The sequence below is a fragment of the Pollicipes pollicipes genome, unplaced genomic scaffold (assembly GCF_011947565.3).
Source record: "Pollicipes pollicipes isolate AB1234 unplaced genomic scaffold, Ppol_2.1 Scaffold_4295;HRSCAF=5057_pilon_pilon_pilon, whole genome shotgun sequence".
Taxonomy (NCBI): Eukaryota; Metazoa; Arthropoda; class Thecostraca; order Pollicipedomorpha; family Pollicipedidae; genus Pollicipes; species Pollicipes pollicipes.
This window is the reverse complement of record NW_023596461.1, coordinates 17,186,890-17,197,426: the sequence shown is the minus strand read 5'-3', so window position 1 is coordinate 17,197,426 and position 10,537 is coordinate 17,186,890. Positions and strand designations below refer to the sequence as shown.

The following is a 10,537-nucleotide window of genomic DNA, read 5'->3' as shown; positions in this document are numbered from 1 at the left end:
CAGCCTGTGCCACAAACCGTAACCGATTAAAGGATACTGAGATTCTCCAGCGGAAAGAAAAAGTTGAAATGCTTCATCGCCATGACATCGGATGCAGGGTGTTAAGATAATCAATTACACGCCGCATAAATGTGAGGGCATAGACTTGAGAAAATACAGCGACACCGGTCATCAAAAGGTAATACTAACGTGCACATATAAGGTGATACTCTGCAAACGCATAAAGTGGATCTGATACTCATTTCATACAGCCACGCCTTGAAAACAAAGTAGAGAGCAAGAGAAGGGAGGCGGTCGAGTCTACGCCAAATCGCCTCCAGGCATGCCTCGCCAACCGCGGTGCTCATTTGGACACAAGCTGAAGTGATCCTCAGGAGTGGAATAGCGGGCCTTGCTTCAGAGCTTTTGCTTGACGCGGGATATATTATCTGTACATTATGTTCCTAAAGCTTTTTTGTTTACGTTGTCGTACCAAGCTTGGTTCTTGACATACCGAGCATGGCATGTGCCGATTTGACTTGACCGCCATGGCCTCATCTGACATGCCACGGTCGCTCTACCAGTGATTTTCTGCCAGCACAGCATAAGTTGGCCAACAACTGAGTAGCAACGCTTCATTTACAGGCCAGCAAACTTAGCCCTCGAGATAAAATTCACTTTCGCACTACTTCCCCCCCCCCCCCCCGCTCGCCCCCACCGATCTTTCAAAAGATCACGCTCATTGGCCTAAAATGACGCAGTGCATTGCTAAGTGACGCAGTGCAGTGCTACGTGACGCAGCACAGTGCTATGTAAGCCACTCGACGCCGCTTTTTCAAACTCCAAAATGCCGAGCTGTTCCTACAGCATACGTATGAGTTTCGCTCGTCAGGGAAATGTGAGAAAAAATGGCTGCCGAGGGTGCTCTGGAGCGCTAGAAGAGGTTGAGACTCAATAATTTAGAAGTATTCCAAGCCATGTAGCACCCAGAATTCAGTCGGCAAAACTGCAGCCATTTAAACGAAGGTCATTAAATAAATGCAGCAAAAGGGAGAAAACTAAACCGAACACAACAAAAACAACAAAACAAAAGAAGCAAAACGACAAAAACAAACGAAGCTAATTCAACCACGATGTGTTAACATATCATCTGCCCCGACCCGGAGTGGCTACCCTTGCCCAACGTCACCGACCAGCTGACCTGGGTGCGGCTGACGAAGGCCGATGGTTTCAGGTTCGTTAAGTCATGACCCCACCCTCTCTCAGTCTGTGGTCCTGTTCCTAGGGGTTTGGACAAGCTTTTTAGAAGGCCCAGTTTCCCGGGAAAAACAAACTTTAGTATCGCACTCAGAACAGAAAAGCGGAAAACGTATATATATATATATATATATATATATATATATATATATATATATATGTATATGTATATACATCCTGACCACAGGGAATAGAAAAAAAACATTCATTGGGCAAAGCGTTAGACTGCAAATGCCGGCATTTTCTCAATATAGCTGATAATGTGATGTGCCTCGCCTGTACCAATTTTTCAGACAACACAACACAAATATAATACAGGCAACACAAATATCATACAGGAAATGTGGGAAATAGTTTTTCGGTATGCATACAAATTGCAAAACAAACTTATTCTCCCTAGCATTTCTGTTCCGCTTTTGTCCCGCTCATCGACCGCACGCATCACCCGTGAATTCTGCTCGGAAGACATAGTGGGTCCGTCATCAGTAAACAAGTTGAAAGAATTATGCCGACTGAAATCAGAGTGCAAGTGAGTGCTAGTGATAAATCAGAGAAATAGGGAGTGACAGTGATAAATCGGTGACAGCGAGAAATCCGAATGATAGTACCGAACAGCTTCTTCATGACCTGCCAGTGCCAATTATTCAACTTTGCAACCTTTGGGTCTTAGCTTTGGATCAATGGTCGGTAGCAGGCCAAAACTTGCAAAAGAGGAGACATACTGTTCGGGCATGCACAGCCTACGTCTTCTCAGAATTGCCTTAGTGGTCCCTACATCCATCTTCGGTAATTCAAAACATGTATTGCAAATGAGTGACAATTTCCAGTGCATCTGCGACGAAATTGTACCCACTTAAACGCCAGAACAATCAACGGAACCATTCGAGCCGCTGAGATTCACTGAACGGCGTTGCCACCGGATAAAAACCAGCGCCGGAGAACAATATCGGTCCTCATAATGCATCACCATAAGAATGGGGATGCAGTCAGCAGAGTCCAGGAGTTATTTCACATGCCAGTGATATGACCGTGCCCCATGTATTGTTCCATTCAACATTTGTTATGGGTATAACTGGACGGAATGCACGGAGAGAGAGCAAGTCGTCAATGACTACAGAGACAAAGGTATAGAGAGGAGGAACAAAGTTGCGTCGAGGAGAATGCCATCAGGTACGACGAGTACCGACAGCCTGGTGCTGCGTTATGCAACAGACAGGCACCGGCACAGATTAAGGCACTTTCAGCCTGGGATGCCTTCGACCCGACCCGTACACCATCACGGCCTGTTCCGGTACTCTGTCACAGGGTGTGGTACACGGCTGCGGCGGTACCTAGCCGTGGTACCCGTACCCTCCGTGTCCGCCATGGCCTCCGCCGTAGCCTCCGTACTTCTTCCCTCCGCCGTAGCCGCCTCCATGACCGCCATAGCCACCTCCGTAGCCGCCCTTGTGGCCTCCGCCGTAGCCGCCGCCGTGGCCTCCGTAGCCGCCGCCGTGGCCGTAGCCGCCGGGGCTGGCCAGAGAGGCGGCGAACAGAGCGCAGAGCAAGACGAGCAGTGAGAACGCCTTCATTGCGTGGCTGGGCCGGGCTACTGTGTGCGACCAAGTGTTGGCTGTGACCTGGCCTGCCGTGTGGCGGGGCCGCCTTTATACAGCGGCTGGGGACGGGTGACGTCACAGGTCGTGTGGTGACACGGCCCGGTCGCACGTGGGGGGGAGGCCGGACCACCGGCGACACGGGACACGAACGCCGGGGGAGTTGCAGACCTGGGGGGGGGGGGGGGGGGGACGTACGACGGTGGTGCTGTCTGGGCTGGTTCACGGCAGGGGACGGGCACCATTTCTACCGTTTTGCTCCAGCGGCTACCCAACGCACGAACCTCATTTACCAAGGTTCGCCGCGTGCCGATATTCTCTGGTGCGAAATAATCACGGTAGTTGTGTAGTCGGGCGTGACAAATGCCTGAACTGCATGCTGAATACCGTCACAAAACCAGAGCTTTGGCATGCGCACACAGGCTAGCAAAACATTACCGGATACCAGAAAGGCGTGTCGCTTTCTTTCAACATTGGAGGCTTTTAATTCCACCCCATCAAAACATGCCGGTGTATTTCATTATTCTTGTACAGAAAAATAATTGACAGGTTAAGAGACAATGCAGCAGACTTCGAAATGCCTGCGTGACCGTTTTATTCCTGACGGCCCCGCTCGTCCAGTCCTTATTGCGAGTCAAGCAAAGATATATCTTGTCTGCCTAGATATTCTATTAGCCAGAACCTTACACTTACGAGTACACATACCACTTCAATGACAACAACCAACAGCAGCCTCACATTCTCAAAACAAGTGAGCGTGTGAGGATACACGGTAACAAACGGTTCTCTTCATGCACTTCCTTCAACGGAAACAAGTCCGAGTCGTCTGTTGCGGAAATGACGTGATAAATTAACCAATGAGAAGCGAGTGAGACATCGTGCGGTGGTCGGCTAGCCCAATCACAGAGCGAGGATCGCCTTGCGATCCCAGACCCATCTAATGCAACAGATGGATGGCGAGGTGCTGAGGGTGATTTTTAAAGGAGCACCGAGTAACGTTAAGATCCCACGCATAGTTTACGCTCCGCCGGAACAAATGGCACGTGGTGAGTGATCTCTTTCTTAAGAGGGTTAAATGTCCCCCGGTGCTTTTCTCGTCCTAGGGTCTCATGAGGATTCTAGGGAGTATATGTCTGAAGACATCTGGAAATCTTTATTGGTGTGGAATATACTTTGTTTCATCACAGTGCGAGGTCCTTTCCATGAAATTTGCCATAAATGTGCAAAATTTTCGTTGCTCTCACTGGTCAATGGGAACATTTAACAAGAGCAAATTGTAATACACAATGACAACCACATCGTCTAACTTGATACGCATCCACACAGGTTACACACTATAGCACGTAATGAAAATATACGATCGGAAGTATTTTATTGAAAAACGCTATTATCCTCAGAATATTATTGCATTATAGTACATCCTTACATATCACTGTGCAGATGTAAGACTCGCTCTATTTTTATTCGCGATAAAACGTTCTCGGCAGACGGTGGCGCTTGTTGCGCTTGATAACAGGCTGCGAAGAGCGCGGACCGATTAGTACCGCAGCTAGTTGCATGGCGTATCAATGTAAAGCATTAAAATGTTCCAGCTCCTGTTCTGTTGTGGCAAGACGACACAAAAACATTATTTAAAGTTATTGGCAGCGCGCAGCCTGCGCGGCAGGGCAGTGTCCTGGCGCACGCCTTCTACTGTCGACAGTTCAGGCGGGTTCACTCGGTGCGCGGCGGGCCGGTGAGGGACGCTGGCACGGTGCGGGACGGCACGGTGGCCGGGCGGTGCAGTGCGGCATGACACTCGGGCGGTGCAGTGCGGCATGGCACTCGGGCAGTGCAGTGCGGCATGGCACTCGGGCGCTGATTCAACACCTGCGCTCGCAGCGGTGGCCGCTGCGGTCTCTCCAGTTGAGTCAGTTGCCGCGCAGTTGAACAAGTTACTAAAAGTTCAACGCCTGAGTAGTTGAGATGGTGTGGACAACAGCGCGCCTACCGGCTGCCGGCGACGGGCTACCTGAGATGGTCGGTGGTGCGATCATATCCGAGGCCCGCCTACGCTCGTTCGAGCCGGCGGCGGCCGCAGTTGACTCGGCTGCCGTGGCCACGGCCGACTGGTCTTCGACTGACATAGTGAATTGGTGATCCACGTGATACTGCGTGATACGTGTGGTGCTGTGTGATCCACAGGCCTCGGTGTGTCTTGTCTTTGGATGGCCTGGGTGTGTCTTGTGTTGGGTGCGTTGTCGGTGATAAGGTCTGAGATGATTGGGGCCTGAACACGGCGATCGGCCTGCATTCTGACGAGCTCTGGCGAACCGTAGCCCAGTAGCCCGATCAGGTGGAGCGGCGTAGCGGTGGTGCGACGGAAGGCAAGCAGGCATTGTCTTCATTAAGCCACGGTGTCCGGACCGTGAGATGGGGGCACGGTCAGCGGTCCCAAAGGGGGTGACCCGTCAGATGGAACGGGGTCCGTGCGTTCAAAAACAGATTCATGGTCCGTGGATAACGTTGACTTTCTGGGTAGTTGAGCACGGAGGAGAGCGCACGATTTCTGCATCCTTTCGAACTTTTAAGCTATGAGGTCAGAAACCTTGAATACAGTTTGACATGGAGTATCTGAATGAGATAAACGCAGATTTTGAACGTTGACTTTTTTTGTTCCGCCTGTCAATTGGTTTTCAATTAGGAACGTGACATTACTAATGGATTTCAACGCGCGATGAAAACGTTTCCAGTGACATGTGAGTTTTGATAACGAGTTTACGGCAACCGAGGGATGCCTTAAATACACCATGCCGCCAACCTAAATCTTGACTGGTTTTATATTCTGATCGAAGTGCAATTTGTTTTTTCTCGTGGCTTACGGTCAGGTTATGCCTTGCCTTAAGTGATAACAGCAGATTTTAAGCATTGCGAGCGGATAAGACAAGAGCAGATTTTCCAACATTGCGCCGACATGCTCATCTCCTTGACATCTGAACTTTGGAGAGAGAGAGAGAATTGTGTTCATTAGAAGAACTGCATTACGACCTTACATGACAAAGACCGAGTTTTGTGCCGACATTTTTCGCTGTTCCACATGACGAAAAAATGGTGGATATTTTGGTGTCTCAGTCTCTTTGACAAGTTAAGCTAACATATCGTCTTGGACACGATTCAATCGCTCCTACTTGCCGTTTGCTTGAGCATGATAGAATGCAATGCAGAATTCAGTCCCGTTGTCAAATACAGTAGCAAGGACTTAGACATGACGTGAGATGATAGGCTCAATAAAGATTTGTGCCACAGTTACCGTGCCTTTTCATTCCTTGGTTAATGACCCAGGCCACCCAGAAAACATGCAAATTACGTTCATGGTGTACCGAGTATCACCATAACTCTGTGGAAATGGTCCAGGAGGTTCACATCTGGAGGCTTTAGGATTCTGGAGACCTTTTTCGCCATTAAATATACTTTGTTACAGGCAAACTTGAGCGTCTGCCGACAAAATCTGAGCTTCGACGTCATTTGAGAGGCCTCCACATCCCCAACAAGCCCCCACCCTCACTCAATGCCTGAGACCGTCCCGCCTGGCCGACTGAAATGGACCGAACAGTCTTCATCTATGTCATTCCCACATACTCAGTCTATGAACAACGAGCTTTTCATAGCATGACATAACGTATCAAGTATGAAGTCATAACGCATGAAGATCTTAAATAAACCAGTCGGTCACGGGCTAAGCCTTTCCGTCCCCGTGTCCTGCGTGTTAGATTGCATGGCACAGCTCACCACACACCCGTCAGGTCTAACTAACTGCCCTGCACTGCAGGCAAACACGACCGGCGCCGTCCTTGCCAAAGTGCACCTCTGGCTTTGCGTGAAAATGTCGTCGCGACTGTTTCAGGATGTAGCAGGCAGTGGTATAATGGCCTCGACCACGACTACTGATTTCTTCCTTAAGCATTTATGCTGCGGGAGATATGGTCAGATTTCTCTGTCTCGCAAGTTTATTTCCCTGCTTTCACCCGTAAGCGGTTTAACCCGCAAGGAGCAGTATGAGATGTCTTTTGATCGCGTGTTAACCTTCAGTTATGTGTGTCGCTAGTGCAGTGGGAGAAGCTCCCATGGTTAGCCATGTATAGATGACTGCATTGATAAGACGTGATGTCTTCTTCTGCGCCTGGGGCAACTATACAACATCTGCCTGAACGGCGTATTGGTATTTTTTACAACATTAAGTGTAGAGGCGGAGTGGAACCGACTTCCTTTTAAGCTTCATTCGTCAAACGAGGAAAGCAAAAAAAAAGATCTCAAGCAGGTAGCATAGAAAACGAAAAGAACGAAATGACCTGAGCACCAATACCTGGACAGAGACGTCAACATACGAACCAGAGTATTCCCGCACAGGAGCTAACGACGGAAAGACAGACCAATGGGCCCGCGCAACTGACCTTGACGAGCTCCCAGGCGCTGGTACTGAACAGGCTGACGTGGTCCCTGCAGCCGCGCCGCTCCACCACCGCCAGGAACTCGCCGTCCGGGCTAAACGCCAGGCTCGATGCCACGTCCTTCAGGTACTTGATGTAACAGACCCGCTTGTCCACCAGCGACCAGATGGTCACACGCAGCTGAAACCGGTGCCGGCGGCGATCAACACCTCCGTCGCCGGCGCGCGCGCACGCGGCTCCGGTTCCGCGGGGACCTCGCGGCGGCCATCAGCCACCACCGGCTGCTGGGCCGTCCCCTGCGCCGCTGACAGCAAGTGGCCGCCCCTCAGCCGGGCTACAGTCGCGGGGGCGGTACGCAGAGCCGACGCTCACACTAGCCAGACACCGGCGAGCTGTGACCGTACTGATACTTTTACAGAGGCTCGGGTCTTCTGGATAATCCGGCTTGAAATGTCGCTAGTTACAGACGAAATAAAAAAGCATGCACTTCATTTTGGCACAACTCGGAGACGTGCCCGTCTCCGCTCTCTCCCGTCGCCCAGCTGTGAGACCCACGGCGGTGACGTCATTCGCTTACCATGATACCAGCAGGCTGCGACTGCACTCACGCTCAGGCTGCGACTGTACTCACGCTGAGCTCGGCGGTGGTGAGCACGTGCCGGGATGTGGGCGCCCAGCGCGCCGCCGCCAGCCCGGCGTCGGCCTCGTCGATGCGGCCGTGCCAGCCGGTGTCCTCCACGCTCCAGAGCTGGACGGCGCGCCGCGAGAACACCGCCGTCAGCAGCAGCGTCGAGTCCGGCGACCACTCCAGATGCTGCCCAAAACGGCGGTGCGACGCAGTGGTCAGCGGTGCGGGGGAGGACAGGGCCAGCGGCGGGCAGCAGGACGGCGTCAGGAAGGCCCACTTCGCACTTCGCGCAATTAGGATCCCGTTATAGGACAAAATGCTGATGTATGTATGGACAAAGGTTCCTTGTTGGTTTATTGTGTGATGCATGTCATTGCTGACATCACTCAGGCCACGCGTTTTCATGCTGAGGAAAGGGTTGGAAGGTACAACACAGCCCCGCGTCTCTAACCCACATCCTCACCGTACCAGTCAATACATCATCGCTGACCAACGCCAACGCCGCACACAATTTGTACTTTAAATGGCCTTGCTCTGTCCAGGAGTGGTGGGCCACCTAGTGTGTGGTTATCTTGCACCTCGTGCTGGCCCCACCTGCGGGTCATCCAGGCAGGTGAACGAGGCCACCTCCTGCTGGGCAGCTACCCCGAACACAGTCAGTCGGACGCCGAGGGTGGTGGCCAGGTACGCGCCATCAGGCGACACAGCAGCCAGAGTGCAGCGGACAGGTGCAGAGAACTCCATCCTGCTCTCACTGCTAAATGTGGAGAACCACCTGTGTGTCAAGCAACATGGTCTTCAAGTGCAAAGGCCCAAAAGGGGGCAAGATCAGAGCTAGATCAGAAAGATGAGCACACCTGGTCCAGGTATAATTGGTGGGATTACAACTGCACACACATCACAAAAAATACTGAAGTCTGCATACATGCTAAGTTGATGTGGATTTATTTTATGACACAAGTAACTGCTCTGGCCATGTCAGCAAGAAGTTGTAATACCAATTATAGAGAATGAAGTTGTAAGACAGTTGCCTGCCCCCAACCTACATGTTCTTAGAAGCCAGGTGCCAAAATTGGTTCAGTTATGTGATTGTAGAGTATATTAGAAAACCTAAACTTTGATGTGCTCTATTTTATATTGAAATACCTTTGGGCTTGTGTAAGAAGGTAGCATTTGGTAAACCCAAGATCAGCAGTCATATTTTCCCTCCAACAAAGTCACCACCTATCACAGAATGTGGTCTTTCCACACATAAGGTCTCAAAACACCACTCTGACAAAGACAGCAACATACATAATTAAGCCAAAGGCATCAAAACAAGATTGGGAACATTTATGGGCTTGACGAGGCGATAAAGAACAATGTGCCACAATTTTACAAGCCAACTGCATGACATTAATTACCTCACATTCCCCAGCAAATGACACCCAAATTGGTTTTACTCACCTGGAAGAACGTCTGTCGACGACCTAGAGAAATGACGTTTGTTTAGAGACTTGCGCGACAAGCCTTAACAAATCACAGGATGTCGCATACCTCCTTACACTTTAAGCTTGGCAATACGATGATAAGTCTGTCCCCCAGGTAAGGCATGTTTATGATCAACAGCCTAGAAATTGATGACAATGCCTTGGGCGCGCTTTTTTAAGAGTACTGCACCAGGAATGCCTCAAGTGCGTGATGATAGTTTTAAAAACTTGCAGCCAATTTAGTACTGCTGCCAACTTTTAGTTTTCTGCGCATCTTTTCAAGGTCGGTATAAATATGCCTGACGTTATCTCACAATACGCCCGAGGCCTCTGACACTTTTATTCCGAGGTGATCCGAGGTAATGTAGCCTGGCCCACGCGCGGGGTGCATGATGTTGGATATTTCTTCGCATTGCGCTTAAAAAGCACCGCAGTGTTGCGAAGTTTCACGTGTGGGGCATGGATGTCCGGGCTTCGGTTCGGAGATGGTTCTCATGGTTCTTGTCCAATTTTGCGTGTGAATAGGAAGTTTTGAAGGTTGAAAAGGCAATTCCAATTTAGCCTGCCTGCATAAGGCGCAAAACTCTCCTCATGGCATCTTAGAATGTCGACATCACTGAATTCCAGGATGGTTTCCAATTGGTTTTTCTAAGCATTGTTTTCATGCCTTCTCCAAAGTGCTAAGGTGCTTTAATAAGTTTTCTGGTATTGCTGCTCTGGGCTTTACTCTTAAAATGATCTGATCCACTTGAATCTGGTACAACAGCCACCTGGTATTGGTATGAGCTGACACAATGGAAAGGAGGTTATGGCTAAATACAAGGAAGTGCATGTAACACTGAAAATGCTCCACTTGGCAGTGATACCCCCCCCCCCCCTAAAGGAATCACTGCTTGCACCCCTTAAATATGAGCCATTGTTAATCCTAGTCTTGTGCATTGCTGCCACAAATTCTTATGGCCCAGTGTTTCAGGGTTTCAGTGCTGTGAAGATATTTGCATCACATTGCTGATCTCACATCAGGGTAGAAAATATTAATTGCAAAATGTACCTTAATAAAAATTAATAAAAATATAAAAACTGTTGAAATTTGTGATGCTTTGACACCAACCTGGGGTTGTCTGTGTGGGTATTCTGAATCCAGAACAAGTTAATCTGTACTCATTGCTAAGCAATTTTACC

General features: G+C 49.9%; 1 protein-coding gene across 1 annotated transcript; it reads right to left on the bottom strand.

The window, feature by feature from the left end:
• Positions 1 to 7,186: 7,186 nt before the first annotated feature.
• On the bottom strand, positions 7,187 to 8,635 carry LOC119097231 (WD repeat-containing protein WRAP73-like). The gene is made up of 3 exons (XM_037220284.1): positions 8,481 to 8,635; positions 7,890 to 8,072; positions 7,187 to 7,438 (listed from the first exon to the last, which is right to left on the bottom strand). The coding sequence occupies exons 1-3, from the start codon at positions 8,628 to 8,630 to the stop codon at positions 7,187 to 7,189; spliced, it is 585 nt and encodes a 194-aa protein (XP_037076179.1). The 5' UTR covers positions 8,631 to 8,635.
• Between the last annotated feature and the right edge of the window lie 1,902 nt (positions 8,636 to 10,537).

Excerpts from the sequence above, each read along its gene's own strand:
- LOC119097231 (XM_037220284.1), bottom strand. The coding sequence starts at position 8,630 with ATGGAGTTCTCTGCACCTGTCCGCTGCACTCTGGCTGCTGTGTCGCCT. Across the intron at positions 8,073-8,480 it reads CCTGCCTGGATGACCCGCAG|CATCTGGAGTGGTCGCCGGA; the intron begins GTGGGGCCAGCA and ends CGTTTTGGGCAG. Across the intron at positions 7,439-7,889 it reads TCACCACCGCCGAGCTCAGC|CTGCGTGTGACCATCTGGTC; the intron begins GTGAGTACAGTC and ends CACCGGTTTCAG.